Here is a 16,120-nt window from a genome sequence, read left to right as displayed (position 1 = left end):
CGGGGCTCAAACTCACGGACCGCGAGATCGTGACCTGAGCTGAAGTCGGACGCTTAACCGACTGAGCCACCCAGGCGCCCCATGGTTTGTTTATTTTAAGAAGCACTAAATAAACATCTATGTGAAACATACCTGAGGCTGCATTTATGCCACCACATACACAGTGAACTAGGAGAAGTAAAGGTATACCCAATTGGAAGGCAGACTGGTTGGGAAGTGAATGCAATTAGCATGGTCTCCTTTGGTGACACAGTGACTTCACGGCCCCTAAGAACCCCAACTTTACAGCACGGTTCTGTGCTATAGGTTCAGCACTAATTTCTTGAAGACCCTTTTGTAGTACTTGAGCATTTTGATGAATCAAGCCTTATTCTGCCCACCCAAAGTGTATAATTATCCGAGGGTTAAGTTCTGTTTGTATGTGCAAGAAATGTCTGGGCTAAAGTACAACATCGCAAGTTTTTGATAACCTTTACAAAGCCATGCAGTTGTCCAGGAAGGAATTTTTATACCTCATACATTTGTGATTCTAAAATAGTAGAATTCTTTTTTAAGAGGGCAGTAATGCTTTGCTAAATAAAGAGCCCACTTGCTGATTCAAATTTACAACATTAAAACATGGCTGAGGATCATTCCCTCATGCTAGAGTCACTTGGACTTAGGCAGAGAGGCTCTGTATTACATGTCTAGACTTTTATATTGACTGTAATACTAAAGGCCTGTGGTCAACCCAAGTGCAAAGAGGGAATAACAAGCTGTGGTTTGAATATATGTGCATAAACATTTCTTTTTTTTTTTTTTTTAACGTTTATTTATTTTTGGGACAGAGAGAGACAGAGCATGAATGGGGGAGGGGCAGAGAGAGAGGGAGACACAGAATCTGAAACGGGCTCCAGGCTCCGAGCCATCAGCCCAGAGCCCGACGCGGGGCTCGAACTCCCGGACCGCGAGATCGTGACCTGAGCTGAAGTCGGACGCTTGACCGACTGAGCCACCCAGGCGCCCCATGCATAAACATTTCTTGACCTGGTTTTTATAATACTGTGCGTGACACCAAGACATCGCATGCCCAGATTCTGTCTTTGAGAAGCTTAGGTCTACTGTTGTCTTACTGAATTGGGAATCACTCCCAGGCATGTCACAGGGTCTCCCCAACGTGCAAATTGTTCTCTAAAAAATACATACAACTTAAAGCCTTGTCTGTGGGGAAACTGTTGTGAGTTTCAAGGTTATGTTCTGTTTTGTGTTTTCCCAGCAAACATTTACCGACTACGTACTGTGTGCTGGGAGCAGTATTAGAGTCCTGGGATACAAAGATAATTACGACAGTCTCTTTTCTTAAGGTCCTTAGAACGGCTGGCCTAGGGGTCTGGGATCTTGTGGACAAGTTTTTAAAAAGGGCTAGACGTGGATCTTGGCACCATTTTCCAGCCAAACACCGAAGTCAGAACCCACCCCTCACCCCCACCCGATCTTCCTTCATTCTGCTTTCTTCTTTCTGTGACGGACAGATTACTGTTCTCATTGGTACCCGGCCTCCAAGGGCTTTGAAGATGTTTCTGGTGGTCTCCTGTGTGACAGAGACCATCAGTGGGAATCCCTCCCCTAATCCCTGTTGTCCTCGCTTTACCACCTGCGTCACTGCAACAGCATCCCACCTGCTTGCCCTGCGTCCAGTCTTGCTCCCCCAACTGGTCCCCTCACCTCCAGTGGCCCTTCTACAATGCAAATCTGAGCATCCTTCTTCAGCGGCCAATTTCTTTCCCTTATTAATTTCCTTTGTCCTTCCATTTGTAGCCTCACTGTGTCCCAACCGTCCTGAATTCCATTCAGTTCCTCTGATGCCGCCACACTCTTGACCTTCGGTCTCCAGATACATGCTCTCGTGGGTCCAGAATACTGTCCCCTCCTTAGCTTCTTGCCCCACCTCACAGTTGCTGGCTCCTTGGCTGTGAGTCCTTTGTAGCTCCCTCCCCTCACCCAGATGCACCAGATAAGCTGTGTGTCACAGCATCCCACACTCAGCTGGCGCTGAGTCTGACTTCAGTATTAGCTTGCGTACTTATTCTTGGTTTACCATTTCTGCTAGATAATATATTAGTCAGCTACACTATCTTATTCTTGGTCATTTTCATCCACGGCATTGAACAGAGTACTCAGCACATGGTAGATAGTAAATAAATATGTTACATTAACCTACGCAACGTTTCTTAATATCCTGAATGCATTCTAACCTGAAATGTATTCTAGTAGGTGAGTGATACTAGCGATTATCATTACCACCATTATTACTCAAGGGAAACAGGGAACTTAGATGTATGTATTGGAAATCTGTTCTGAATCGTATGCCATCGAAGAGGTTTACAACTCAGCTGTTTAACTTCTACTTACATATTCTTGAGGGACGCCCACATGTGTGCCCGGGGAAGTTTTGGTTGTTCACTGAAGCGTGGTTTGTGATAGTGAAAACCTGGGATTGGCCTCAGTATCCATGAACAGGGAACAGATGCCCAAACTACTGTGTATTGATCCAGTATATTCAGTATTGATTCGGACTGGAAATCTTCAAACCAGTCAAAATGAATGAATTCTAGCTACATGTTGCAACGAGGATAAATCTCAAATGTAAAATTGAGTGGAAAAAGTGAGTTGCAGAAGGATAGTTACGCTAGATACCATTTATGGAAATTGGTAAAACACATAAACCAGTGCCATTCAGATGTACCAAAAGTCCGAAGGTCTGGATGAGGGAGGGTTACGGGGCAACCAAGGAACCGCAGACAAGAAGAGGGAGAGGAGAGAATTTAGAGCGTGCTGCACATGAGACTTTAGCAGATCTGAAACGGATGAGGTAAAACCTTAGCATCTGTTAAATATTGACAGTGAGTGTATGGGTATTTGCTGTTCTCTCTGATTGTAGTATATTTTAAATATTTCCTAATTTTAAGTGATTAAAATAAAGGTTAGAGAGAAATATGTAAACTGCTGAAGTCACTTATTTTTTCCTAAAGTCATTTTTTTTTTCAAGTAGTAGACTTAGGTAATTCAGCCCCTTCTTAGATTTTTCAGTATTTTGTAAGTTGGAAAATACAAAACCGGCAGATGCAGCCTTAGACAGTGGGTTTGACTGTTGGCATCAGGTTTTAAAGAGCCTCCCAAGGAAGATGGCCTGGAAGGCAGAAGGAGGACCTGGAAATCAAGTCTGGACAAAGAACAGAAGGTGTGCAGAAGGGAATGGTAATTGCAGGGGCTACCCTGGAATACTGGAAGAACTCAGAGGGTTCATGTTGCAGAGTTTGGAAGTAGGGCCTCTTGGGTCAAAGCTCCAGGGATTAAAATGTGGTCTGGTGGGGCTCCTGGGTGGCTCAGTTGGTTGAGTGACCAACTTCGGCCCAGGTCATGATCTCGCAGTTTGTGGGTTCAAGCCCTGCATCAGGCTCTGTGCTGACAGCTCAGAGCCTGGAGTCTGCTTTGGATTCTGTATCTCCCCTTCCCTCTGCCCCTCCCCTGCTCATGCTCTGTGTGTGTGTTTCTCTCTCTCTCTCAATAATAAATAAATGTTAAAAAGAATTTTTTTAAATAATAAAATGTGGTCTGGAGAAATGGGAACCCTCTTGTGCTGTTGGTGGGAATGCAAACTGGTGCAGCCGCTCTGGAAAACAGTGTGGAGGTTCCTCAAAAAATTAAAAATAGATCTACCCTATGACCCAGCAATAGCACTACTAGGAATTTACCCAAGGGATACAGGAGTGCTAATGTATAGGGGCACTTACTTGTACCCCAATGTTTATAGCAGTACCTTCAACAATAGACAAATTATGGAAAGAACCTAAATGTCCATCAGCTGATGAATGGATAAAGAAGATGTGGTTTATATATACAATGGAATACTACTTGGCAATGAGAAAATTGAAAATTTGAAAGAATGGAATCTGGCCATTTGCAGCAATGTGGATGGAACTGGAGGGTATTATGCTAAGTGAAATAAGTCAGGCAGAGAAAGACAGATACGATATGTTTTCACTCATATGTGGATCTTGAGAAACTTAACAGAAGACCATGGGGGAGGGGAAGGGGAAAAATTACAGAGAGGGAGAGAGGCAAACCATAAGAGACTCTTAGATACTGAGAACAAACTGAGGGTTGATGGGGGGTGGGGGAGAGGAGAAAGTGGGTGATGGGCACCGAAGAGGGCACCTGTTGGGATAAGCACTGGGTTTTACAAGGAAACCAATTTGACAATAAATTATATTTAATATAAAAAAATGTGGTCTGGGAATCAACAACTTTCTGACGCTTAGAGCAGACGGTGGCTCAGTAGACTGCATTCAGCTTCCTTCCCTCGAGGGAGCCACACAGACGAAAGGGGATATCGAAATGGGATTCTAAAAACAATGATAGACTCCTTTCCCCTCCCTTTTTTTAATATAAGTTTTTAGCAGAGTGCCAAAATCCATAGCAGTCTAGCGAAGCGGTTACGACTGGAGCCAGACAGCTGGCTGGACCCGGGGCTCTTCCCTCCCTGCTCACCTCCTCCCCATTAAAGGTCACAGTCACGCTGCCGGCTCCCTGGGGTGGTGTGGGGCTTAACCCGGTGGTGTGTGCACAGCGCTCAGAGCAGTGCCCATTACTTGGCAAGTGCCAAAGAAAGCGGTGGCTTTGATTGGAACCAGAGCAGCATCTAACAGCCGCTGCCAATCCCTGGCCCAGTCGTTCGGGAAACCAGGCTCCTCTGAGCAGGAAAATGCTTGAAAATGACCGGCCAGATTAGCTTTTAAATCTTGTGTTTCATCGAAGGATTACTTTCCGCGATATTATTAATAGTTTCTTGGAAACTTTAATACATTTCGTTGACTTAACATGGTAGAGAAAAATACTGATTTGTTTTGTTTTGTTTTGTTTTCACACTTCCCCAAATTGTTTTTAGGAATTCTTAGATGTTTAATAGCAAAAATTAAAAAAAAAAAAAAGATTTTGGGGAATGGGAGTGAACTTAGAGGAAAAATAAGTCACAGGATTTAAAATTTAGAGGTGATGTTATTAATAACGATGATTTTTATCTAATTTAATTTTAAATTATTGATAATTATTCATGACACTGCCGGATAGAAGGATATCCAGTGAATTAATTCTTACTTTACATTGTATAAAAGTCAAAAAGCATCCTTCAAGAATGCGTGTCTTCCCTTTCTCCATGTGGGGGTTTACAGTAGTTTCTTTATTATTCTTTGGAATCATTTTTGAGCTGTCCTCTCATGGCGTCCTTGCTTTCTCCTTTTATGTGATATCTGTGCAGTGCTCCTTGAAATACCACATTTATGGTATCGTATGAGCCTTTGACTCAAAATTGAAGAGAATCTATAATGCTTTTTGGGGGTTTTTTTGTTCTTGGATTTTGCTCAAAGGTTTCTTCTCCTTGCGTCTTTCTCAACAGAGTCGAGAGCAGGGTGTACGTGCACTATCTCCCTTTCTCGTTCACTGATTGCTTAAGGTAGGAGGCGTCAGACTTGGAATTAATGGTCAGTAACTTGGCTGTGCTCTGCGTTACTCAGTAAACTGTAGCCTCCACGGATATCGGTTCCTCCCTAAATTCCTGGCTTCTTATCTTTGTGTGTCTGTCTTTGTGCACTGGGTCCATGCACCTGTTTTTGAACCACTATTGGAAGACATACCGCCATTAATGATTAACATCTGCCAGGAATCTGGATTTGCCATTACTAGACTGGCCTGTGCCAAGCAATTAAACAAATATTACTGCTTAGAAATCTCAGCAACCAAAAGAATTTTTGTGTATGCTTCATAATTTCAAAGTATTCGAATGGGTTCTAATACTCCAGCCTTTTTTTTTTTCTTTTACTTTTGAATGTTTTAAAATGCATTCAGAAAGAAGAGTACTTTGGCTGTTTTCTCTTTGATCTTATTTTTTTCTCTTAAGTCTCGGGCAAGTGTGTGTTTGTTTTTAATTTATAAAGTCATGGCCAGGGGATCCACATTTTCGCCCGGGACCCAGAATTAAAAATGGTTTCTTCTTCAATTATTGTAGTAGTAACACACAAAAAGCCTAATTGAATTTGCTGGCCTTATCTGTACCTTATGCCATTTCATTCCGTAATAGCTAATTGGATTGATATCAACACCACTGAAAAGTAATATCTTAACAAAAGGGCAGACAGTAATGAGTTAGACATTGAAAGTTGACTGGAAAGTATCTTCTGTCCCCAAATACACGACGGTAAGATCTCCAGTTTGGACAAACTGGTTGGAAAAAGCCATCAGTTATATAACAGATTTCAGAATTTTTTCTGATATGTAGCTTTTTCTTCGTTTTCCTTTCCTTTCATGTAGTATATAGTAATTTACGTCTGGCATAATGTAATGAAGAAATACTGATCTGCTTATAAATAAGAATCAGCTGGTACATATTAGCAGAAGTGACTTGAATATCAACTGGTGTTAAGTAAATCTTTTGCAATTTTGTGAGCTTTGTTTAGAAAAAGCAAATTTTAAGAATGTTTCAAAGGTGAATTTCAGCCCACTTTGCAAATTAACAATAAATTCAGAATTCGTTTGATCTGAATAAATAATTTTTTTTGTTTTTTTTAGAACTCCTCAGTCTCTTCTTGATATTATTATATTTATTTACGGAATGAGGGTCTTCTGTTTTTCCTCTGTGATAATTGTACTGACAGCCTCCATGTATTCATTGAGCCCTTCTATAAAAAGTCCAAGGGATTAGCAGACTTGAGTTGACATTTTAATCCCATGCCTCAGCTCTGGTTTCTTCCATGAACCTCTATTTTAGAGTGTTTTGGTTTTTTTGTTTTGTTTTGTTTTTTTCTGTATCAGTATTCTTGACATGGGCTGTATCAAGTGTGGCTGCTTATATAAAGTGTGATATGTTTGCCCAGTCCTCGGAGCTCTCACAGCTCCTAGCTCAAAGCTACATCTGAGCTGGCATCTATAGTTTCTAACAAAGCTTCTGGTGTTAGGACAGTCTAAGATTAAATTTTCTGGAGCAGTGTAAATAAAAGTTTGCAAATGCCTTGATTTCAGTATGACTGCTTGATTTAGTAGCAGGGCAATCAAGAAGAGAAAGAAGTTCAGCACTAAAAGGAACATTTATGTCTCTGGTAAAGAAGAGAACATTTTAGGGGCGCCTGGGTGGCTCAGTCGGTAGGCATCCGACTTCGGCTCCGGTCGTGATCTCATCGCTCGTGAGTTCAAGTCCTGCGTCGGGCTCTGTGCTGACAGCTCAGAGCCTGGAGCCTGCTTCCGATTCTGTGTCTCCCTCTCTCTCTCTGCTCCTCTCCCGCTCACACTCTGTCTCTCTCTCAAAAATAAGTAAACATTAAAAAAAAAAAAGACACACATAACATTTTATAGAAATGAAATAAGAGTGGAAGTGTGATTTTAAAACTTGGTAGAGTTCTTGGTTTTACTATTGAGTACTTTTTTCCTAATAGGAACAGTCAGTCTTTGAACAACACAGGTTTAAACTATGTGGGTCCACTTATATGTGGCTTTTTTCAATAAATACAGTACAGGACTGTAAATATATCTTCTCTCCATTATTATTAAACATTTTCTTTTCTATGGCTTCATTTATTGCAAGAATACACTCTGTAATACATATAACATACAAAATACATGTTAATTGACTGTGGTTGGTAAGACTTCTCAGCAACAGTAGGCTATTTTTAGTGGTTATGTTTTGGAGGCTCAAAAGTTATATATGGATTTTCCATGGCAAGGTGGGGGTGGGGAGGGTCAATGCTCCCAACTGAGTGTTCTTCAAGGATTAACTGTATTCTTTAATTCATGGGCTTTCTATGAAGCTAAATAATTCTGAAACCAAAGCCAAGTTTTGGAAGTTAGACTTTAATTGTGACAGAGCGGCCTTCATGAGCTAATTCATGCGATCTGTGTCAGAAGTGATACTTCTCATTCATCCATGGGGTCCTGAAAAATTCATTTTCCAGGGGCTTACAATTTTAGGGATGCTCATTTTCATTTCTCTTGGGCCTTCCGCTGCCTTCTGACCCATTAGCTTTGTTGTTCCTGGAATCTCTCCACCACGATGTTCTAACCCCTAAGCAAATCCTTAAATAACCCAACGAAGTTCTTCCCAGGTAGAGAAATCTGAACTGTGGTCTTTCATGAGTAGAATGATTCTCCTTTAATCAGTCAAGTCTTACCGTTTGGCTTTATTTGGGAAATGGGTCGATCACCTCTGTCCTCTGTTGCTCTATGTTACTGAACACTTTCCGTGTCAGGTGATCGTGAGGGCCAGCGATGAGGAGGGAGAAGTGTTAAAATCGGGTTCGAAAAATTGGTGACGCCTTTTGGGGACCCTGAGACTCAGGACGCAGAGCGCAGGCGGATTGCTTGTAGTCTGAGTCAGTGCTGGGCCGGGGAGGTCTTAGCTCCCGCTGTCCTGATTGCCAAGGCTGCTGCCCCGGGAGGACCGGGGCGGCGGGGGGCTGAGCTGGAGAAGAGCCACCCCCGCTTGCTTCTTGCTTACACTGCGTGCTCTGTGCCCCAGGAGCTGCGGTCCCGCGAGGAGGAGCTGACCCGGGCCGCCCTCCAGCAGAAGTCCCAGGAGGCGCTGCTCAAGCGGCGGGAGCAGCAGCTGGCCGAGCGGGAGATCGACGTGCTGGAGCGGGAGCTCAACATTTTGATCTTCCAGTTAAACCAGGAGAAGCCCAACGTCAAGAAGAGGAAGGGAAAGTTCAGGCGGAGTCGGTTAAAGCTCAAAGACGGACATCGCATCAGCTTACCTTCAGGTATGCGCTCGCCTGCGTGTGTCGCAAGAGTTTTGAATGTCATCTGTGTGATGGGCTTCTTTGTTGTCTCCAGCCCGGGAAGAGACGGCAGGATGAGATTTTTTTTTTTTTAACATTTATTTATTTTTGAGACAGGGAGAGACAGAGCATGAACAGGGGAGGGTCAGAGAAAGAGGGAGGCACAGAATCCGAAGCAGCTCCAGGCTCTGAGCTGTTGGCACAGAGCCCGACACAGGGCTTGAACTCACAAACCGCGAGATCATGACCTGAGCTGAAGCCAGACGCTTAACCGACTGAGCCACCGGGTACCCCAACAACACTTTTCTTTTATATAAAGTATGTATACATTGTCTTATAAAATTACTTATCACAAACTACTGGAAACCTCCCAACATAATGTGACTTTTTGGATTATTGCCAATGCCCTCAGTTAGTCAGAAAATCGCTGATGTGTGGCCATGGTGAGTACACAGTATACGTTATTGATTATTTGGTTTGATGTAGTGGAAGCAGGCTGTGTGTGGTCCTTCCTCCCTTTACCTTTGACCTCTCTGGAGGAAAAAAAGATCTTTTATCAGGATCTCTTCGGATGTTTGCTTTTTAGCCAAAGTGTAACTTGGGGGACCACTGACTGTGCTGTCTTGTGGGTCCCACATAATTTAAAAGAAACTGTTTTATTTATGATGAGGCTTCTGCTTTCAAGTGTAGATGATAGAAAAATTCAGAATTTCTCCAGGTCTTGGCTCTATCAGCCTTCTATCTGTGTTGCGACTAGGTTATGCTAATTAATATTCACCGATTCCCTGGGAGACTTGGGAGGGGCATGGCTAATGAGAAACTGATGGAAAATAAACTTGGAAGAAAAAAATTAAATCATTCCCGTGATTCTTTACTCTTCAGTGGTAAGGTGATTAAAGCAAACGTCTCAGGATTCCTGAGGTCACTTTCATTCCTGCTTTTCATCTCAAATCGTGTTTCCGCAATATCTTGTCTTCACTTGTAGCAGACCAAATATGTTGGACTATTTTTGCTAGATTTATATTGTTCCTGGATTACATTCTCTCTTTCTGAGAATTTGTTCTACATTTATTTGCCTTATGGCATTCAATAAAAGATTTCCCATTAAAACATACCCCAAAAATCTGCTATAGTCCTAATCCATTTTCAAAGAATGAAATTGTTTCTTTAATTTAGCATGGGGTTTACCTTTTCTGGCCACAAGGTGTTGCTACATTGTTGTCAGATTGTTACTGCTCTGGAAATCGATTCTCTTTAGATTCCCCCAGCTTTTCACCCCCCCCCCCCCCCCACACACACATATACACAGGTACATATATACACACACACACACACACACAATTTACTTGCATAGTGTCCCAAAGTAGGATACATATCCACAGATCCAAAGAGAAAAATGATAACTGTAACGATAGTTACTTATTTCCTCCAGGAATTTTGCTTAGTATAGAAGAGAAAGCAATTATTTGCACCTCCAAGGAACTTACTGTCTTCTAGAAAATTCTTTGAGTTACCAAATGTTAGTACTGTTTAGCGGGACACTATTAAGGAAGAAACATCTGCTAGACAGCAGCTCGAATGGCGGTGGTAGTTTCTTTTCAGCGTACAAATTGCTTGAACCCCTTTTGCAGGAAATTTTCCCTATGTGTAACTAGCTTAAAAATTTTCTCAGAAGCATATTGGAGACTCCTACAAACTGACCTTTAATATTTGTGCCTCTCCCTCTTCCAAAAACTTGTTATTAAATGTGAAAAATTAGCTCATCATAATTTTGTCCTTCAGAATCACTGAGGATAACTTTTAATCTTATGACTATTTATAGCTGTGATGACTTAACCACTAGAAAACTCCAACGTAATCCTTCCGCTGGCAGTCCTTTATGGGCACTCCCCAAACAAGGGTGGATGCTTATAAAATGAGACGATATAATCTACAAAAGTGTAGACGATATCATCTACATAAAGTATAAATTGTACTTTGTGAATTCTTGGAACTTGTTGGGATCTTAGAGTGATCACGGTAGATGTATTTCTATGGTGACCACTTTGTACCACGTGCTCTGCCTTATGTTTATCTCAGGCCAGAGTTGTATGTTTAGAACCTATAAAATAAGGCAAAGAAGGTTTGAAGCCTTCAAATTTGGTATCTTTCAAAAGCAATGGGATCCTAATTTTAACCACTTCGGAAATGCCGAAAGCCGGCCACAGTCATCTTCCTTCACGTGTGCACATGTGAGAGAGTGTGTGTGTGTGTGTGTGTGTGTGTGTGTGTGTATGTGTGTGCAAATGCTACTATTTGCAGGGTCAAATGATTATTCCCACTGATACTGTCATGAAACATCAATATTGCCAATAAAAACACAAGTATAGTTTTACTCAAAAGTCTGGGGACCTCATGAGAATCTGCCATGAGACAATTATTCTCTCAAGTAGGATGAAAAACTGAACATCCGCCAGTTTTCCTAAATGTAGAACTGGGACAAAGTCAGCCTTTCCCCAACTCACAGGGACAAGGGTAATTATGATAATATTTGGGGGGCCCCTGAGTAGCTGAGACAGTTGAATGTCCGACTTTTGATTTTGGCTCAGGTCGTGATCTCACCGTAGTGAGATGGAGCCCAGAGTGGGGCTGCATGCTGAATGTGGAGCCTGCTTGGGTTCTCTCCCACCCTCTGCCCCTCCCCGTGCATGTGGTTGGTCTCTCTCTCTCTCTCTCTCTCTCTCTCATTCTCTCTCCTCTCTCCACTCCTCTCTCTCAAACAAACAAACAAAAATAATATTTTCTTTATGTTTAAGACATAAAGAATCCAGGGGTGCCTGGGTGGCTCAGTCAGTTAAGCGTCTGGCTTCGGCTCAGGTCATGATCTCCTGGTTCGTGGGTTCGAGCCCTGCGTCAGGCGCTGTGCTGACAGCTCAGAGCCTGGAGCCTACTTTGCCTTCTGTGTCTCCCTCTCTCTCTGCCCCTCCCCACTTTCTCTCTCTCTCTCTCTCTCACTTTTTTAAATTTTTTTTTTCAACATTTACTTATTTTTGGGACAGAGAGAGACAGAGCATGAACGGGGGAGGGGCAGAGAGAGAGGGAGACACAGAATCGGAAACAGGCTCCAGGCTCTGAGCCATCAGCCCAGAGCCCGACGCGGGGCTCGAACTCCCGGACCGCGAGATCGTGACCTGGCTGAAGTCGGACGCTTAACCGACTGCGCCACCCAGGCGCCCCTCTCACTCTCTTTCAAAAATGAATAAACATTAAAAAAAATTTTTTTAAACTTAGACTCCTTTTTTTGTGAGAGAGAAATTATTTAGACTTTTCCAGGAGATCAGAAGCACTCTGAATCTTAGGTATTGTTAAAATCCAGTCTGGTACTTGTGCGACTCCTCCTTGGCCTTACAGATGTTCTCTGCTGGTCACCTGGCCATCCCTTGTTCCACCTGGTTTATCGTTCCCATGCTGTGGTCTGGTTCTGGGTTCTAGTTCTGAGGGCTACAAGAACACAGCCGCCGTCTGCTCTGCTCTGGGCTGGTGGCTCTTCCTTCTCCAAAACTCGTGGGGAATTTGCTTCCAGTGTTCTGACGTATCATGGGGCTAGCTGAACCTGTATAAAGCACTTCAGTCTAAAATAAACTCTTTCATACCTACGGGTAAGACTGTTTCTCTTAACCTTCCCCCACCCGCCAATCAGTCCAATCACCTGCTGAACTGTTCTCTCACATCCGATCTTTATGCAGACTGCTCTCTGCCGGGTCAGATCTTGGTAGATGGAGGAAGCCTCCCATCTGCTACTTCGTTTCCACTTGTTTTGTCTTCCAAACCACCCTACACCCAGCTGTGTATTTTTCAGCAATTGACTGTAAGTGAGCACCAGTCGGATTCTGTTGTAAAACCTTAACACCATTTTTGCCTTCAACAAATACTTGAGGATTTACCATGATCAAGTAATAGGGATTGCGAAAAAATAAACATGATCTCTGCCCTTACGTTACTTATAAACGTAAACAGATAAAATATTGATTCAGCAGAGATTTACTGAGTATCTTTCATGGGCGAGGCATTTCGCCAGCCTGCGCTGGGGTCGTACTGTGATGGAGTCTATATGGCCCCTGCCAGCGTAGAGCTGACGCTGTATTGGGAGGGGAGCGAACCTTAAGCTAATAATTAAATACTTATTTACTTGATAAAATTATTAACTGCTATGAGGGAAAAGTCATATGACAGTGAGTAGTGGAAAGATGTCACCTGCTTTACGAAGATCAAGAGAGTTGTCCTAAAGAAGTAACATTTAAGTTGAGATTTGGGGGCACCTGGATGGGTCAGTTGGTTAAGTGTCCAGCTCTTAATTTCGCCTCAGGTCACAATCCCAGGGTTGTGAGATCGAGCCCCTCGTATGGAGCCTGCTTGAGGTTCTCTCTCTTCCTCTCTCTCTGGCCCTCTTCTGCTCCAGGTGTTCTCTCTCTCTCTCTCTCTCTAAAAAAAAAATGAAAATAAAAGGATTCACAAAAATTTTTATTTTTTTTATTGTTTATTTTTGAGAAAGAGAGACAGAACGTGTCTGACAGCTCTCCCTCTCCACTTTCGTGAGTGGGGGAGGTACAGAGAGAGAGGGAGACACAGAATCTGAAGCAGGCTCCAGGCTCTGAGCTGTCAGCACAGAGCCCAACACAGGGCTCGAACTCACCAACCACTAGATCATGACCTGAGCTGAAGTCAGACGCTTAACCAACTGAGCCACGCAGGCGCCCTGGCAAAAATTTTAAATTGAGACTTGAAATAAGACTTGACTGAATACAGAGGGGAAGGAAGAGAGCACATGCAAAAGAAGGCTTAGTTCCTGCCAGGAACTGAGCAAGACCCGTGTGGTTTGTCCTGGGCTCAGCAAACTGCACACTGTGGGCCAAATCTACCCTACCACACCTGTTCTGTGCAGCCCACAAGCTAAGAGTGGCTCACTCACTTTTAGATACTTGAAAAGAATAAGAAGAACAGTATTTCACGGTACGTGAACATTACATGAAATTTAAATTGCCATTTCCATAAGCAAGTTGTATTGGAACACATTTATGTCTCTTGTATAATTGATTTCTTGCTAAATCAACAGATGTGAGTAATTGTGACAGAGGCCATGCATTTCCTATGTGGCACTTGACAGAAAAAGTTTGCCGACCCCTGGTTCAAACCATAGCAAATAACAGGAGAACAGGGCAGGATGAGGCTAGAGGCACGAAGAACCCCGAGTGTGTTAGCATTTTGATCTCTGTAACTTAAGAACTTAAATAACTTAAGGGCGCCTGGGCGGCTCAGCCCCTTAAGCACTGACTCCATCTCAGGTCATGATCTCATGGCTGGTGAGTTCGAGCCTGTCATCGGGCTCTGTGCTGACAATGCAGGGCCTGCTTTGGATTCTGTGACTCCCTCTCTCTCTCTGCCCTTCTTCCCGCTCATGCTCTCTCTCTCTCTCAAAAAAAAAAAAAAAAAAAAAAAGCAAAGCCTTTGAAGGGTTTTCAGCAGAGGAATGGCATGGTCTGGCATATGTTTTTAAAATGCATCTGACTACTGTAGAGGGGCCCAGGGGAGAGGTGCAGGAAGATCAAGAGAAAATGTGGCAGGTTCGGCGTGGAATGATGGATGCCGTAGAGACGGAGAGAACAAAAAGAATGACTAACCTGTATCTGCTGAACACGTATTATGCCAGGAGCCCCGAGCTAAATATTTTCTGTACTTCTTTGTATTTAATTTTTCATAGCTGTCCTACAAAGTAGGAATCATTATTTATTATCCAGTTTTGTATATGGAGACATCGAGACCCCAGGAGGTTAAGTCACCTCTCGAAAATCCACGTGGCTGGGAAGTGGTAAGCTGGGATTCTGATGTGGAGTTGGCTGCTTCCAGAAGCCAGAATATAAATTTCTCAACGATAGCTCTGACATGAATCTGTAACCCCAAATTTACAAGCTATTTTGTGTTTAATTGGATATGGAGGGTGGGGGAGGAGACGGTATTAAAAATTTGCAGGCGTCTAACATGAATGATTGGATAGATGTCTGGGCTACCAAATTCCAGCTTCCCCTCTTTCCAAACACTGGGTGGTTCTTTAAAGTTCTTTAAAGCATAAAGTATAGGGGCGCCTGGATGGCTCAGTTGGTTAAGCATCCGACTTGGGCTCGGGTCATGATCTCATGGCTCGTGAGTTCGAGCCCCGCGTGCGTCTCTGTGCTGACAGCTCAGAGCCTGGAGCCCACTTCGGATTCTGTATCTCCCTCTCTCTCTGTCCCTCCCCTGCTCGCTCGCTCTCTCTCTCTCTCTCTCTCTCAAAAATAAACATTAAAAAAAAATTTTTTTAAATAAAGCATAAAGTATAGTTTTCAGAAAGGAAAATTATAGCTCTCTTTCAAATGTGAAATGGACACGTGTCCAAGATTTTTATTCAACTCGTTAATAACCAGAGAACCTTGGGGCACCTGGGTGGCGCAGTCGGTTAAGCGTCCGACTTCAGCCAGGTCACGATCTCGCGGTCTGTGAGTTCGAGCCCCGCGTCAGGCTCTGGGCTGATGGCTCAGAGCCTGGAGCCTGTTTCTGATTCTGTGTCTCCCTCTCTCTCTGCCCCTCCCCCGTTCATGCTCTGTCTCTCTCTGTCCCAAAAATAAATAAAAAATGTTGAATAACCAGAGAACCAGTTAAAATTGGTTTCATTGAGAATTTGAGCAGCTAAGTATGTACGGGCAATTTAATAAGGGGACGTTAGGGTTAGATTGCTAGGTTAAATACAAATCTGGTTAGTGCCCAGGATGGCAGTAACCAGAACCTTGGGGATTGTCTTTCACACCAGACAGAAATTGTTGGTATTGCCACCAGATAGAATCTATAAGTTAACCTCTGCCCCGACGGAGTTGTAAAAATTAGCCCTGTCAAGAGAAAGTCAAAGGTTAAGCTCAGCCGTGCACTCTGAAAGAACACCCAATAATTTCCTTTACCTGGGTCTAAGGTTTTGATAACTTTCTTACAGTTGACAGAGTTTTCCCAGACACCCTCCACTTCCCTCTGGTCACATAACCCCTTCTGTATATTCCCATATTGTCCACATACTCTTCCGTGGCAGCTGCCCAAATTAAGGTTGGGTCAGATTAACTATGATTTGTAGGGTATGTTGACCACAAAATGCTTTTAACTGAGACAGGGTTGGGGAGTTTTCCTTGACCCTCTTAGGGTCCCTGTCTGGGTCTGAAAATCAGACTGTCAAGGACAGATTAACGGAGGGGGGGGGGAAGCAAAGCAATTATTTAACGTACGTTTTATACAACAGGGAGCCTCCCTAAGGAAATGAAGAC

At 43.2% G+C, this 16,120-nt stretch overlaps 1 protein-coding gene across 3 annotated transcripts in view; it reads left to right on the top strand.

Moving 5' to 3' along the window:
- Positions 1 to 16,120, top strand: part of MAP3K21 (mitogen-activated protein kinase kinase kinase 21) — a 65,240-nt gene that overhangs the window by 26,616 nt on the left and 22,504 nt on the right. For all 3 annotated transcript variants that reach the window (XR_006299756.1, XM_043596289.1, XM_043596290.1), the window contains exon 5: positions 8,543 to 8,783. Coding sequence is in view for 2 of the 3 variants with exons in the window: in XM_043596289.1 (XP_043452224.1) it covers positions 8,543 to 8,783 (241 nt within the window). In the remaining variant the exon portion in view is untranslated. The remainder of the gene's footprint in view (positions 1 to 8,542; positions 8,784 to 16,120) is intronic.

Source organism: Prionailurus bengalensis, chromosome D2 (assembly GCF_016509475.1).
Source record: "Prionailurus bengalensis isolate Pbe53 chromosome D2, Fcat_Pben_1.1_paternal_pri, whole genome shotgun sequence".
In the NCBI taxonomy this organism is placed as follows: Eukaryota; Metazoa; Chordata; class Mammalia; order Carnivora; family Felidae; genus Prionailurus; species Prionailurus bengalensis.
The sequence above is the reverse complement of the archived record's forward strand: the minus strand, read 5'-3'. Positions and strand labels throughout refer to the sequence as shown.